Below are 16,607 nucleotides of genomic sequence, written 5' to 3' on the forward strand. Positions count from 1 at the left end.
CACATTTCCTGCAACATAACACTGAACAGAATTCTAGCCTCCTTGGGCATGAGCACCCACTTGCAGCTCCAAGCTTACAGCAACAAGACGGTGCGTGAACCACCCTAGCTAGGCAGAATAGACAGCCTCCCTGTGGGACCATCCAAGAGCTGCATGACAAGAGAGAAACCTAAACATTTCCATGCACAAGTATCCAAAATGAAATGCATTTGTTTCCCTACAAGCAAATAAAATACCTTCTCCAAAGGGGTGGCTGTAGCCAGCTCACTTTCTGAACTAGGACCAGAAAGATACTAGCTCTGGTGCTTAATTCTACACGAGATCACTTGGATCATTAATTCTTTCAATTCTTTCAATTCAATAAGTCCAAGGAATATTCTCCAAATAAAATTATTAAAGTCTACAATAGTTATCCTCCAATCCAACATCACAACGTCGCCTCCAATATTAGGAAACATTCAATCCATTTTCTTTATTTACTGGATGGAGAAGAAATTGAAATTAACATGTTCACCTATCCCTATTTGGCACCGAGCTTACATTATTGTTGTGTTGTGAGGTAACTGAGAGTGGTGTGTTTCCTCCTTCTGCTTTCCATTAAACATTTCTCCAATGCTTTGCAGTCTCCCTAGCTGCCCACACTTCCTGATCTGAAACAGCCCAATGGGAGGAGTTGTTTAAACATCTTCCTCCAGCTTGAAGAAGGTGAGGGAAGCCCTGGAGGCTGGTTATCATGTCTGAGTTCAGTGCACTCAGTGATTTTGTTTCTAAGGGGAGCCTTTTACCATTAAAAACAGTTCCACAATGATTTCTTTAAAAAAATGATATATTTAAAAAATAAACAGCTGTCTAGAGCATGGTAGACGGCCTCCCAGGATTCCCCTGCTTAAATGAAAGCCCATCCGAAGAAGTTATGGGGTTTTCAGAAAGTGTGGGCACCTGGCAAGGCTGCAGAATGCAGAGCACTGGAGATAAGATTTGGGGAAAGAAAGAAATGACGCTCACTTGGTCACCTGAAAGGCATGGCAAGCACAACAAATACCCTACACCCTATGAATGGGATCGCCACTGGAATTTACCCTCCTATTTGATAATGGTTGGCTTGTATCCAGTGCAGTTCTACGTTAGCATCCCATCAGCACAAGGGTTCCCATTTGCACCAGGAGGCTTCCCCCCCTTTCCTCCTCCCTGCCCTCCCCCCCATTCACTCCCTAAATCTGTTTTGGGTGTTCCCCTAAACCTCTGGAGCAGAGTTGGGGAGGGCAGGGGGAGGAGACGGAGGGAAGTCCCATTGTGCAAGTGGGAATCCTTGTGCTTATGGGATGCTTCCTTAGCACTGCATTGGATATAAGCCCTTGAATTCAGTTTCTTCTCCCATTAGTTGATGGAGAATGGCCAAAGAAAATGGGGAATAAATTTTTGGCACAGCCCTAGCTAATTGCCCTTCATTGCCCATTGCTCTATAGAGCTCTTCAATACGTCTGTAAATTAATGTGCATGCCGTATAACATCTCGGAAGTACTTCACCACCACTACTGCTGGGCTAAAGGACAACAACCACATCCAGAAGAGGATGTTGACTGGCAATATTCTAATATTGGGAAATGATATATAATGAATTGAAAAAAATGTTTTAAAGTACCTTTCCAAAAAAACACCAAGCAAACACCAGAGCCCTTTTTGTTGGGGATAATTCAGAGGGAAATTCCCAGGTGTCAAAAAAGACTATTTATGTATGCCACTACCGCGGCCCATGTCTTGTTAGCCCCAAAATGGAAAATGAGTGAGGTCCTAGTCAAAGACAAATGGCAACTTAAACTAATAGAATGCGCGCAGCTTGCAGACTTAACATATAGAATAAGAGAACAAGAAGAATGCACGTTTAAAGAAGACTGGAAAATGTTTACGGAATATATGGGTAAAAACTGTGTTCATTTAAAAATGCTGGTAACATTAAGATTAATTCAACAGTGTAAATAAGTTTTGATAGATGTAACAATGGATTATTGAATGGTTTAGTTCATGTAAAATATGCAGGGTTGTATGGTATGCAAAATGAACCACCGAAGGAGAAGAAGGGAAGTCATTGATTTAAGGTTGTTTAAATGGATATTTTGAAATGTAATTTAGAAAATGTAATAAAAACTATATAAATAAATAAATAAATAAAACTATATATATAAGATTTTGACTGGCAGAGGCAGGGTAGGAGACCAGTACAGGGAGAAGCAATGTTGTCATTATTGTTGCTTTTTCACTTTGAGTATCAGCCAGACTACAACCACTCCTTCCTGCATAGCTTCATTGCTCCACAGTTCCATTAGTTCTTGTTGCCTGAGAGAGTTTGTGTTAAGCAAATCAGGCAGCTTCTAAAACATCACAGTGGTTTTCCTGTTCTTGCTGCTACAGTTTAACATGACTACTTTTAAAAATGTGTTTGTTGTAGGCATGCACACTTTCCATCAGAAGAGAAACAATACCATCTCCCACCAGGGGCGGAGGAAGGGGGTGTGCGGTGGGGGCGGATCACCCCGGGTGTCTTCACTGAGGGGGGTGACATTTGGCAGTCGCGGGTGGGCGGCACACCAAATGTCCGCCATCAGCGGCTCGCTCTGCCCCTGGCTGCAGGGTGCGTGCGCTCCTCCGTGCACCCAAGCAGCTATTCTGCGCCTGGGAGGGCACCCTCTGCGCCCCGCCTCCCTCAGGAGCGCGCCCGCCCTGGGCAGTGCAGGCATATGCTGTCTCCTATTTTACCCCTTGGCTCAGAAAACACAGCCAAAAAACCTTATCAGCATATAAAGACGGACGAAGCTGAAACACCCCACTGTCCCCAGTCTCAGGCGGCAACAGGTACAAACAGCAGGTATGGAGAGCGATTTGTCGGAACTGCAAATGACAGCAATTGAGTTGAAATGCAGGTCCACTGCGACTGCACTGGGAAGCAATCCAAATCTGAAAACAGAACTTTGCATTTCGTATATATTCTGATCCAATGGTGTTTTAAGATTCCAGAGCTGTGGAAACAACGCCTGCTAACTACTCACTATGGGGTGCTGATGAGAAGCAGGGCAATATGTTCTAAGCAGGTGGGAGAGCAGAAAAGCTGGTAGCTGTGTGGAAAAACAGCAGGGATGTAAAGGATTCTCATTATGGAATCAGGAACGGGACTCAGGCCACCTTAGGCTCACCAGTCTGGTTTTTCTCCTTCTCGCCTCATTCATGCTGTGCCCATCATCACTTCTCAGCCTTTGGGCTAAGATCGGGTGGCATTGTAATAGATAAAGGGTGGTGGGTCAATTCACACATGCACAAAGTCACTTGATCGCTGGTCTCTATAGCTTGCAGTTGAATGGACGAACTGCTGGCATGGAAAAGCTCTGCCCACAATGTAAATCATAATCATAATCATAATATTTTATTTATACCCTGCCCATCTGGCTGGGTTTCCCCAGCCACTCTAGGCAGCTCCCAACAGAATATTAAAAATACAATAAAACATCAAACATTAAAAACTTCCCTAAACAGGGCTGCTTTCAGATGTCTCCTAAAAGTCAGATTGTTGTTTATTTCCTTGACATCCGATGGGAGGGCGTTCCACAGGGCGGGCTCCACCACCAAGAAGGCCCTCTGCCTGGTTCCCTGTAACCTCACATCTCGCACTGAGGAAACCTCCAGAAGATCTTTGAGGAGGACCTCAGTATCCGGGCTGAACAATGGGGGTATACAGGTATACCGGGCCAAGGCCATTTAGGTCTTTAAAGGTCAGCACCAACACTTTGAATTGTGCTCGAAAACGTACTGTATGACCTGTGTTCTGGCTCTTTCACACATGCATGTTATTCACAGATATTTCAGGCAGGAAGTGATGAAGAGGCCATAGTATTCTCTCTGGCAATGTGTCTGAAGCAGCTGGGTTTTGGATGCTTTGTGCCAATAAAAACCTTTAGTCATCTGGGCACTTTGCATCTAATTAGCATTCCACTCCCATCCCGTTTCTTAGCACAAAAGTCAATACCTCATAAAATGTGTGCTAACCTCACTGAGAAGTCTCTTATGATTGTTTGGGCAAACACACCATAATGCCTCTCACTTCAGCTCTTGTCCTCAAGCTCCATCTTAATCAAAGCTCCTTTTGTGCAAACCAATCTCTGCATCAAACTCTCTACCTCTAGACGCATATTCTGTTCCATTTCCTCGGCTTTTGATCTTGTGTGGACAAACAAGCATACTCCTCAAATTTTTTTGCAGGAGGGAGGGTGCACACTCTAGAAAAAAAACACATTTTTTGATATTTATAGGGGTATTCAGCTGTTTTCTATGCACATTTAGCATTTATAAAAAAAAAATAATAATAATTCTGGCCAGAAGCCACCCACTGATTCAAAAGGAAGAAACACATTTATTCAGAAAACACATTAAGACGTGCACAGGAATTTCAAGCAACAGGAAACAAGCTCAGATGCTAAGAACAACGGGGGGGGGGATACAAAACATACCTTCAATCAAACCCAAGACCACCCATTTAGCTTCCTTCAGTGGGGCACCCTCCATTAAACAGCATCAAGCATATTAACACAATGGGGCTAAGTTGTGCCAAGGCCAGCCCAATACATTTTGGCACTTGAGGTGGAGCCCAAAATGGAACCCCCCCCCCCACCAGGGAAGAAGGAGTGAGGGAAGACCTACATCAGGAACAAGGGGAAGAAAGATTGACACTGGGATCTGCTGCCGCAGTGGAGGCTGACGCCTGAGGCGGTCGCCTCACCTTGCCTCATGTGTGGGGCAGCCCTGAGTTGTGCCATCCCCGATGTTGTGATCTCCTCAGTACTATTAGAAGTGCACTTCTAGTACCAGCTCTGTACCTGCACACACTCCAGGAAGTTACAGTGGTAACTCAGGTTACATACGCTTCAGGTTACATACGCTTCAGGTTACAGACTCCGCTAACCCAGAAATAGTGCTTCAGGTTAAGAACTTTGCTTCAGGATGAGAACAGAAATTGTGCTCCGGCGGCGTGGGCAGCAGCAGGAGGCCCCATTAGCTAAAGTGGTGCTTCAGGTTAAGAACAGTTTCAGGTTAAGAACCGACCTCCGGAACGAATTAAGTACTTAACCTGAGGTACCACTGTACTTTCTCAGAAGAGTTTGATGTCTTGTGTTTCTGATGAAGCACCCCCAAGGATGAATTCAGATGACATGGTTTCCAGAAATGGGACAGCTCCCATGAGGCTCGAGCTCAAGGTTTTAGCAAGAAGCAATTTCCATGCATATGCCAGTCATACAACGTGCGTCAAGTTACAGAAATTATTTGCGGCCGCTGTCCTATGCCTGCCATAAGAAGGAGCCTTGACCTTGCCTCGTTGGAGAGCTTTGACAAGGTCATGGAGCCAAGATGGTGTTGGCTGCTGCAGATTGAACTGTGCCTAATACAAAAAACACAATTAGGATCCTCGATCCAGATACGATACGCAGTGTCCTCGAGACAGCCGTTTCCACATTGTTCCATCTACCCAGTAACCTGGGTTATAAATGGACAAGCATTTATTGTACAACAAAAGCTAAGGATAATCTCTCTGAGGCTAGTATAAACCCTTTCACTTCTAGCAACAAATACTCTTTGGACTTCAATGCCTGGTACGATGGTATCACATCCACCACAGAAAAGGGTATCTTCAATTAAATGAAAACAATCTTTTAGAGAATTGTGTTCTCTCTCCCTCCACCTCCACTGCCCCAATTTCTCTTTCTTTTAACTTATAAAGTCATACCCACATGTTGTTTGAGATTGTGCTTTTTTCCTTTGGAAACAAATGTTAGACCTGACAAGAGCTGGCAGGTATGATTCAAAATGTGCAGAAGTCCCCCCCCCAACCCCCATCCTGATCTTGAAATGTGTTCTTTGTAATGTGGAATGTTTCAAAGCTATTTTGTTGCTCAAACATTTTTTAATGATGTGTGCCTTGTCACCTCTGATTGGAATGAAGGCCTTTAATGTCTGGGTTCTATTTTCTTGCACTGTGGGTATCTAAGGTGAGTATTCCCTTCTCTTCCAACATAGAGAGGCTACATTTAGTGCAAGGCAAACATATGAATTAGGGAACTAGGGAACAGAGAAATTGTTCACGCACAAAATACAGAATAACTCCAAACCGTCCAAACCCTTTTGTTTCCAGTGTACTTATTTATTCATTTCCATATAATAAGCATGGTTATATCTTTGAAGTCCAATCTTTTTCAGTGATGTTTTTCTACTTCTTTCTTATTCTGGAAGAATGGGCTTGGCTCTTCTGACTTTGGTTGGATTTTCTGGATCCATCATTTATAGAATGAAAGAACAGTTGTGCTGGAAAAGTTCTGACTGTTGAAAAGTCTGACCACTCATGCTATAGTATCACTTGTTCTGTATTACTCCTCGCTATGGCACATGCCACTCAAATACTTATTACATATTAGTCCATATCTTTCGGACTACATTTAGGGGGCAGGTGAATTCCACGGCGAGTGCCAAAAAAACTACAGAATTTGGTTCTGGGTACTGAATCCAGAATTAATTTTTTAAGGACAAGTTTCTAGGCCACATAGTTGCAAAGCTGGCTTGTGGCAACCTCTAGTGAAATCTCTGAAACTAGAGAGGAACCCAGTAAACTTTCCAATGCTCAGCAGTTATGGCTTCAGTGGCTTACAGTGCTATCTGAACCATGTCTACTCAGATGTAACTCCTTTTCAATTCAATGCAGGTTAGTCCCAAGTAAGTGGGGTCAGGGTTGCAGTCTTACATAGCTCCTCATTTCTCTCCATGGTTACCGGAAAGAGAATAACTTGTTCCAAATAAGCAAAATTATGTAAAAAAATAATAATTTATGCAGATCACAGAATTGGTGCAGAATATGGCTAAACATTTTATTTTATTTTATTTTATTAATGCAGAGTATAGACTGCCTTGGTATTATGCCACCCTGTCTGTGCCAGCTAAAGCTGAGCTTTGGGAAGGAGACATGAGGCTCGGGCAGGGTCCTAGAGCCCACCTACCTCCTTCCCAAAGCCCGATAAGCACTCGCTCAGCTTTGGGAAGAAGAAAGGAGGACTCTAGAATCCTGTCAGAGCCCTACGCCTCCTCCCTGAAGCTGTTCCAGTGCTAAATGGGCTTTGAGAAGGTGCCTTCCTCAGCCGCGCAGTGTGACCGCACCACTCACACTGCCCTAAATCTGCCTCTGTACATAGCCAACAATGTGGTAATTGTGTGCCATAGTGCAATGACTACTTCCTTTACTTTATTTATTTATTTAATTTCTATATACATCTGTATGTACCCTTGAATAAAATGAAAAAGGGGAAAAAAACAAAATGGGAGGGTGCAAGCAAAAAGAAGCAGGATTTTAAATACATACCTTAAGCATAAGGGGGTCAGTTATATAATGGAAACATGAACTGCTAACCGGTTTTGGGGGTTTGTTTTTTTTTTAAAAAGCTCAATGCTGATTGTACTTCTGTTGTCCCAAAAAGGGAAAAGGTAAAGCCACAAATCAACAACATTAACATAAAGAGGGGAGGGGAGGGGAGGGGAGGAAGAAGCGCACTTCCTGGTAACAAAGAATATTTGCCACATTTGAATGGATTTAAATCACACCTTAGGAGTCAAAAAGCTGAAACAACGAACTGACTCAGAAATGCTGGCAGTTATTTTGAGCCTTCATTGAAGATAGACATGGTGCTGGGAGTCTGGGAAAAGGTAAGGATAATTCCTATGTTTTGAAATGGGGGAAATTATTATATAGGAAATTATAGACCAATCACTTTAATTTCAGTATTTAACCGTATGCTAGAATATGAAACAGCTGCCCTTTGTGCACATAGCAGTAGTGTGCCATTAGGAACAGCCAAAATGGATTTACTTATACATTGAAGTGGAATGTTTCTTTAGGTGGCATAAAAATGGAGGGATTGCACCAACTTAGGTATGGTAAACTCTGAAAAATCAATAGAATGAAATGCAAGAAACTCATGCAAAAGAATAACTAAACATGCAACGGAGGATAAGCAGTTCAATTTCACACTCCTGTAAATGTGGCTAATACCATTTAGAATGCAGCAGGAATAATGAATATATGGCAAGGAGGACTTCCAGGTCCAATGGTGACTCACAAGCAAAGGAAAATGCTTTTGATGGAGGCCATTTGTTGTCAGAGTGGCCTGGTTTGGTCTTTTTCTCTCTCACAGCACGCTGAGCTAAGCCAATGTTTGCCTTAGTGTGTTATCTGAAGCCAGACTCATGGTTAAGCTTCCTCCTCAATAACCATGCACTGTAGCCAAGGTTTTTCTCTAGGCTAGGCTAGGCTAGTCAGATGACAAGCTCAGTATGATGTGGGAAGGGAAAAAGACTCTGGAGGAACGAAGTAGCTGTGAGGTCTTCTTTGGGAAGCTGCAGGTTTGCATGGTTTGGATATGCCATAGTTTGACTTACTGTGACAGTCAACATGTCTTGATTGTAATGCTGGGTTTGGGTTTGGGCTAGATCTCTTCTTGGCATTCCTTCCAACTGATTGATTTGTGATTCTGTGAATGGGCTTCCAATCAGTGTAGGTTGCCTGAGGCATGCACTGGACTTGATAATCATTCTGGCAAAGCTGCCAGTAATGGTAAGGTAAAGGACCCCTGGATGGTTAAGTCCAGTCAAAGGCGACTATGGGGTTATGGTGCTCATCTTGCTTTGAGGCCGAGGGAGCCGGCGTTTGTCCACAGACAACTTTCCGGGTGATGTGGCCAGCATGATTAAACCACTTCTGGCACAATGGAACACCGTGATGGAAACCAGAGCGCATGGAAACACCATTTACCTTCCTGTCAAAGCGGTACCTATTTATCTACTTGCTCTGGTGTGCTTTTGAACTGCTAGGTAGGCAGGAGCTGGGATAGAGCAACAGGAGCTCACCCCATTGTGCGGATTCGAACCGCCAACCTTCTGATCGGCAAGCCCAAGAGGCTCAGTGGTTTAAACTTGTTAATAGTTCTGGCAAATCTGCCAGTACCTTCCCTTTGTTGGGTGGAGATTAGCTGATAATAATAATAATAATAATAATAATAATAATAATAATAATAAATTTTATTTATATCCCTCCCTCCCCAGCCGAAGCCGGGCTCAGGGCCCTAGTCTCTTGTGACAGAGTGTTCCACCAGATCGGAGCCACAGCCGAAAAAGCCCTGGCTCTAGTTGAGGCCAGCCTAACCTCTCTGTGGCCTGGGACCTTCAAGATGTTTTTATTTGAAGACCGTAAGTTTCTCTGAGGGACATACCAGGAGAGGCGGTCCCGTAGGTACGAGGGTCCTAGGCCGTATAGGGCTTTAAAGGTTAAAACCAACACCTTAAACCTGATCCTGTACTCCACCAGGAGCCAGTGCAGCTGGTATAGCACCGGGTGAATGTGATCTCGCAGTGAAGACCCTGTAAGGAGTCTCGCTGCAGCATTCTGCAGCCGCTGGAGTTTCTGGGTCAGTCTCAAGGGCAGCCCCACGTAGAGCGAGTTACAATAATCCAGTCTGGAGGTGACCGTCGCATGGATCACAGTGGCTAGGTCAGGGCGAGAGAGGTAAGGCGCCAACTGCTTAGCTTGGCGGAGATGGAAAAATGCCGCCTTTGTTATAGCTGCAATCTGCACCTCCATGGAAAGGGAGGTGCCGAAGATTACACCCAAACTCTTAACAGGCGGTGCTGGCACTAATTGCGCCCCCGCAAGAAATGGGAGTTGCCCCCCCAATCCCATATCGTCCCGTCCCAGCCACAGGACCTCTGTCTTCGAAGGATTTAGCTTCAACCGGCTCCCACGTAACCATCCAGCCACAGCTTCCAAACATCTGGTCAGTGTGTCTGGGGCCGAGTCAGGATGGCCATCCATCAACAAATAGAGTTGGGTGTCATCAGCATACTGATGGCAACCCAGCCCAAAACTCCGGACAAGCTGGGCGAGGGGGCGCATAAAGATGTTGAAAAGCATCGGGGAGAGTATCGCACCCTGAGGTACTCCACACACCAAGGAGTGGCGCGATGACAATTCCCCCCCAAGCGCCACCCTCTGTCCCCGACCAGAGAGAAACGAGCGCAGCCATTGAAGGACTGTGCCCTGGATCCCCACATCGGCAAGGCGGTGGTCCAGGAGTTCGTGATCGACCATGTCGAAAGCTGCTGACAGATCTAGAAGAATCAGCAACCCCAACCCGCCTCGATCCAGCTGTCTACAAAGATCATCTGCTAGGGCAACCAGAGCCGTCTCGGTCCCATGACCAGCGCGGAAGCCGGACTGGAATGGATCCAGAGCTGATGTTTCATCCAGAAACCCACCAAGCTGTTCAGCAACCGCTCTCTCAATCACCTTACCCAGGAACGGAAGATTCAAAACCGGGCGGTAATTGGATAGATCTAAAGGATCTAATGATGTTTTCTTTAAGAGCGGGCGCACCACTGCCTCCTTCAGTTCCCCTGGGAATGTCCCCGTGCCAAGGGACAAATTGATGATATCCCCCAGGAGGGCCCGCACTTCGTCTGGACACGCTCTAATCAGCCAAGACGGGCACGGGTTGAGAGGACAGGTGGTGGGCTTTCCAGCTCGGAGGAGTCTGTCCACATCGGCTGGGGATATCCGGTCGAAGTGGTCCAATACTGGACCCGAGGACAGTCGAGGGGCCTCCAGTTCCTTTATTGTATCCAAATTGGCAGGGAGGTCATGGCGGAGCAACAAGACCTTCTCTGCAAAAAAGCTCGCAAATGCCTCACAACTGTGTACCAAATTGTTATTTAAATTTGGCTGTCCTACAAGGGACGTTAAAGACCTAATTATACTAAATAATTGCGCCGGGCGAGAGCTAGCGGATGCAATGGAGGCCGAGAAGTAAGACTTCTTAGCAGCCTTCACCGCCATCTCGTAGGTTTTCATAAAAGCCCTATAAGATGTTCTTGAGGCTCCGTCACGGGTACCCCGCCATACTCACTCTAGCCGTCTGAGGTCCCGCTTCATTTTCCGGAGCTCCTCAGTCAACCAGGGAGCCCAATTTCTGCGGGGTCACAGAGGCCGCTTAGGTGCGATCTCATCAATGGCTGCCAGGAGCTGGATATTCCAGCCCTCAACAAGCTCAGTCAATGAGTCACCAGGGGGAGCAAGGTCCCGCAAGGCTTGGCGGAATCTATCAGGGTCCATCAGCCTCTGTAGGCAAGCCCAAATTGGCTCGCCACCTAAGCAGGGTGGGGGCGGAAAATCAATCCTGGCTTTCAGAGTGTAGTGATCAGACCATGGCACCTTCATCGAAGGAGCCATGATCACATCTATACCTACGCCAAAGATCAAATCCAGCGTGTGGCCTGCTTGATGTGTGTGGCCGAAACAAACTGGGAGAGCCCTAGTGTCGCCATGGAAGACACCAGGTCCAGAGCCTGTGAGGAGGAAGTGCAATCAGCATGGATGTTGAAGTCCCCCAATACCAATAGGTTAGGGAACTCCAAGGCCCAGCCGGCCACCACCTCCAGCAGGCCTGACAGGGTGGCTGCTGGTGCGCTAGGTGGCCGGTACACCAGCCAGACAGCCAAGCTCTCCTCGGAGCCCCACACTAGGCCAACACATTCAATGCCGGGGATCGATGGCGATGGTAGAGCCCTGATGAGAAAGTTATTGGCCAGAGACAGTTGTAAATGGGGGGGAGTCATTTTGGAGAGGGGAACATGCCTTTCTTTGACAGCAATGTCATCAAGCTATGTGTGTGAAGAAATCTCAGTTTGGAGAAAGGGAGAATGGGAAACAGGACCAGCGCAAGATGTTCTACCATCTGAAGCAAAGCCGCTGCCACCCCACATGCTGCTCCCTCCCAGTGCTGACCTCATCCTTTCTCCTCCTCCTCTTGACTTTGCAGCTGCAGCAGCGGTGGCAGTGCAGATGTTCTGTGGCTATCCAGGTTTCCCAGCTGACAAAGCCTCATTCTGATGAATGACCCTCGGGAATGTGGGGTCCTTGCAGAGCAAAGCAAGGTGGGCCAGGCAGCCTCAAAGATATCTCAGCGAATCCTTTTGAGATTTAAAAGTAGCAAGCAAAGTTTAAACATTAAAAGTTAAACCTTAAACAGTATTTGTTGTGGCAAAGCATCAGAGGGGCAGGCAGTCTCTGAACCCTTCCCCAGAGCAAGATATGGGTGATCTGCTGCTACTGAAGAGTCCTGTAGGAACACAGCTGACCACTATGCTGCAAGAACAAGGGGGGGCAGCATTCCTAGAGAGCTAAATGGTGGTGGTGGGTGTTCAAATTCTATGCCCTTCCTAACCAGCTGCCTGATGTGAAGACCTCAGTGCAGCGAAGGAGTGGGTTGACCTTGCTGAGGAAAGGAAATCTTAGGATGCTGGTTGTTCTCCATGAAATCTGACATGGATGCAGCAGGTTTGGGGGCATCTGTTGCAGATTCACAGTGCTAATGCTTAACCTGCACGTTTATAAAAAAGGTAAAGGACCCCTGGCAGTTAAGTCCAGTTGCGAACGACTTGGGGGTTGTGGCGCTCATCTCGCTTTACTGGCTGAGGAAGCCAGTGTTTGTCACAGACAGTTTTTTCCGGGTCATGTGGCCAGCATGACTAAGCCGCTTCTGGCGAAACCAGAGCAATGCATGGAAACGCCGTTTACCTTCCCGCCGGAGCAGTACCTATTTATCTACTTGCACTTTGACATGCTTTTGAACTGCTAGGTTGGCAGGAGCTGGGACCAAGCAATGGGAGCTCACCCCGTTGTGGGGATTCGAACCGCCGACCTTCTGATCGGCAAGTCCTAGGCTCTGTGGTTTAGACCACAGCGCCACCCACGTTTATAAATGCCCCTGAAACACTGCATGATTTTGAGAACTGGGGTGTATGCAAAAGTATGTTCAGCCTCAGGGTAGGACATTACCCATTCAACTTTCTGCTGTTCTAATATTGAAATTGTTGTCCTTATTCTAATCTCGCCACTTGTCTATTCTCATTTCATCTACACATTTCTGATTCCTTCCAGGAATGTCTTTGACTCTCTCTCAAGAAGGTCTTTGGGTTTTTGGAACTATGAAAAAAACAGAGAAATACAATTTGGGGAAATGTACAGTGCTTCAATGGATGCCTTTTGAAGCCTGTTTTCCTGCAGGGGATCTTCAGACCAAGAATCCTAATTCTTGTTTAGCCTGTATCTCCCAGATGGAGTTTATTAAAGACATTTGCTTTGTGGAGATGGACTGTATGACATTCTCTAAGCTGCTTAGGTTTCTGTTGGGCCATATTTCTACCTGTGTAGCCGCTTTCTGACAGGAAGTGCTGTTGCCCTGGAGCCGAGTCTCCATGGTAACACTCGCTTTTCAGACACTCAGTTGAAAATGCTAGTATGAAGAGAGCGAGACTCATGCTGGAATACTGATTCAACCCAAGTGTCTGTAGCACAGACTGAATTTTAATACCACTCAGCTACCCCATGGGCTAAAAATACACACCATTCATTCTCTTCCTGAACTTCGGTAAGCATCTTAAACTGACTCTGCTTTTGCTGTAGCTTCTGCTGAGATTCAGAATTTCTATGAATCAGCTACAATTCAGCCAGACTGGAACACGTGAAGAAGTGTCCCACCAAAGAACTGCAGACTAGATTAAGAATTTGCCATTGTTCATGGGAAAATGAAATGGGCTCTTACTGTAGGAATATCTGGTATCTGAAGAAGTGTGCATGCACACGAAAGCTCATACCAAGAACTAACTTAGTTGGTCTTTAAGGTGCTACTGGAAGGGAAAAATTTTTTTTGCAGGAATATGTGAGGTGCATTGTAGTTAAATATATCTAGTCTATCTAGGCCAGGAACACTGTGTACTTCTTGATTGCGTCTTGAGGCCCCAAGACCCACCCACAAAATAAATACACATGGACAATTATAGTAGTTTAGGTTTTTGGGCAAATTTTGGCCACAGCTTTATTGAAATACAATCACGTGAGTGGTATTGGCTTAGGCATTGACTCCCCACTATAACTGACTCCACCTCTCAGGGTGATCATCGAATGGGGTAAACCAAATGAGGGAGCAAGGTCGATGAGGACCAACCTAAGCTCACCCCGGGTTCCTGTGGTCCTGGCATGGCCCTAGCCCCTCAAGCGGATTTTAACAGAATATCCAGTTCCTGGAGGGGCAGGTGATGGCAGCACCTCCCCTCCCCACAATCCAGCTGAGCCAATGCCCACCTTACAAGTTGTGACGATTTGCTAAGGGGTAGGCGAAAACCAAATGGCTAAAGCCAATCTGCCAAATGGAAAAAAATCCTACCCAGCCCCTGTTCCAAAATAGGTGACCCAAACCAAAGCCAGGCCAAGCGACTCTACCTAAACTAGGGAGGGTGGGCGGGTGTTCAGCCGTGCAAATGCAAGTGCCCCACTTGCATCACACTGCTGTTTTTAAAGCCCCTGGGATAACACCACCTATTGGCTATTGGCTAAAACTGCCTGGCATGATCCCAGGGGAATGGCCAGGACTTCCTGCTCCTCCCCCCCCCCATTTTAACCCTGTCAGGTGAGCTCTTGGGTCCCGAGCGCAACCAGGACCCTCTGTTATGAGGATCCCATTTCTGAGATAAATATATTTCCATAGCATTTCTGACTGAACGCTGCAATTATTATTGTTGTTATCTGTTTTTACTGTGTGGTGTGGGTATCTTATGAGAGTGCTCTTCCAGCCCAGAAGGTAATTAAACAGAACTTAACTTTTAGTGTTGGTATGACTAAAGCCACTGGGTTACATCCATAGAATCATAGATTTGTACAGCTGGAAGGGACAGGGAGGGTCATCTAGTCCAACCCCCTGCAATGCAGGAATCTTTTGCCTAATGTGGGGCTCAAACCCACAATTAAACAGTCTCATGAGATTAAACAGTCTCATGTTCTACCACCATATTTAAACAACTAAATGTTACTTAGAGTAGACTCATTGAAATAAATAGAACTATGTTGTTATTACACAGCAATAAACAAACAACATGTGCATTTAAACTAGTATAAAATAAAAAGAAGAATCTAAAACATATTCATATTTTTTTTAAAGCAGGGTTAAAACACCCACTGAAGGAGACCACAGATAATTCAGATCCAAAGGCCTGGCAGAAAAGAAAGTCAGATTCATTAATTTCAGTGGGTCTCCTCAGAGTAAGATCAGCATTGAATCCTCACCCATGACTTTACTTTGTCCTACTGAAAGCAAGACCTAGCCCCAGCAAACTTCAGCTGGATCATGACCATTCATCACCTCCAGGGACAATGTCACATGATTTCATGTTGCAATAAGTTCAGGCACTGGTCTTGTTTCTAGTTTCCATCTCACTGTGCCAAGGCACAGCGAAGATGTATGGAACAAAGCTGTGGCTTTCTGCTTCTCCTTTTAAGGGCACGTGAAAGAAGGGAGAACCAGCGACCTTTGGAGAGGTAGCATGGTTAAACATGACAACCTGAACAAATTCTCTTTGGCAGTTTTCAGTTTTCTGAAAGAAAATATGCTCTTTTCTTCACCGACTGCCACCACTGTTATGTCTTGCTTTAACTGAGTTCAGTTGCTCAGATCTCTGCTTCGCACCCCAGGTATTTCTGCTTGGCTGGGATTGCATCTTTGAACTCTGATAATGCCTCTTGCTTGTCTGGATGGAGGATAGAGAGGAGAGTGTGATTTGCAGGAGAGGGCAGTAGGTCGCGTGGATCTGTGCTGCTCTCCTGGCTTCCCAACACAACTGCTTGCTGCTGCTTCCCAAGGGAGCGAGGCAAGGCAGCAGGATGCTTGGCGCAGTGGCTGGAGGGTCAGATTGGCTCTGCCGCCGAATTCACACTGTGCCAAGCTCCCTGCTGTCCTGCCCTGGAGTCATAGCTGTCAACTTACAGATTTGAAAATAAGGGACCAGCAGCCTCGAAAATAAGGGACCAGCAGCCAAAATAAGGGATTTTCCAAGCACAGGTATGTTCAACTTCTGAGCCCCTCCGAGCCAAAGGCAGAAAGCCCAGCCAGCAGCCAAACAAAGCCTCAAGCGGTGGTTCCCACAGCGCAGCAACTAGGCAAAGGGGATGCAGCAAGGAAAACCACCGTCACCTCTCCGCTGGGAAGCGCTGAGCAAAGGCGAGTCCCCAGGCAATGCGGCCGATTTGATTGGCACAAGGCATGCAAGCTCCACCCCCCCGTCGTTCTTAGACTCCTTATTGGGTGAGCAATGCAGCCAAGCAACACAGTTGGAGTCTCCCTCCTCCCTGGCCAGCAGGGAGGGAGGGAAAGAAGCTGCTTCCTTTGAAACCCAGGAAATTTAAGGGACATCATCAATAAGGGACAGCAGAGGGACACAGCGCTGGGATAAGGGACTTTCCCACCAAATAAGAGGCGGTTGACAGCTGTGCCTGGAGTTTGTCTGCAGACAGCTTTTCTGGGCCATGTGGCCAGCATAACTGAACCACTTCTGGCACACGGAACACCATGACAAGTGCCAGAGCGCACAGAAACACCGTTTACCTTCCCGCCGCAGCCATACCTATTTATCTACTCGTGCTGGTATGCTTTCAAACTGCTAGGTTGGCAGGAGCTGGGGCAAAGCACTGGGAGCTCACCCTG

General features: G+C 46.3%; 1 protein-coding gene across 5 annotated transcripts in view; it reads right to left on the reverse strand.

The window, feature by feature from the left end:
• KCNC4 (potassium voltage-gated channel subfamily C member 4) overlaps positions 1-16,607 on the reverse strand; it is a 62,013-nt gene that overhangs the window by 8,364 nt on the left and 37,042 nt on the right. For 2 of the 5 annotated variants that reach the window (XM_083617811.1, XM_083617808.1), the window contains exon 4: positions 4,167-4,265. The exons of 1 other annotated variant lie outside the window; for it this stretch is intronic. In XM_083617811.1, the coding sequence (XP_083473937.1) occupies positions 4,167-4,265 (99 nt within the window). Of the gene's footprint in view, positions 1-411; positions 480-4,166; positions 4,266-5,320; positions 5,423-16,607 lie in introns of those variants that run through there. 2 more of the 5 variants (XM_083617817.1, XM_083617816.1) reach the window with 2 other exon arrangements.

This window comes from Podarcis filfolensis (genome assembly GCF_964270895.1).
Source record: "Podarcis filfolensis genome assembly, chromosome: 6".
Lineage (NCBI taxonomy): Eukaryota > Metazoa > Chordata > Lepidosauria > Squamata > Lacertidae > Podarcis > Podarcis filfolensis.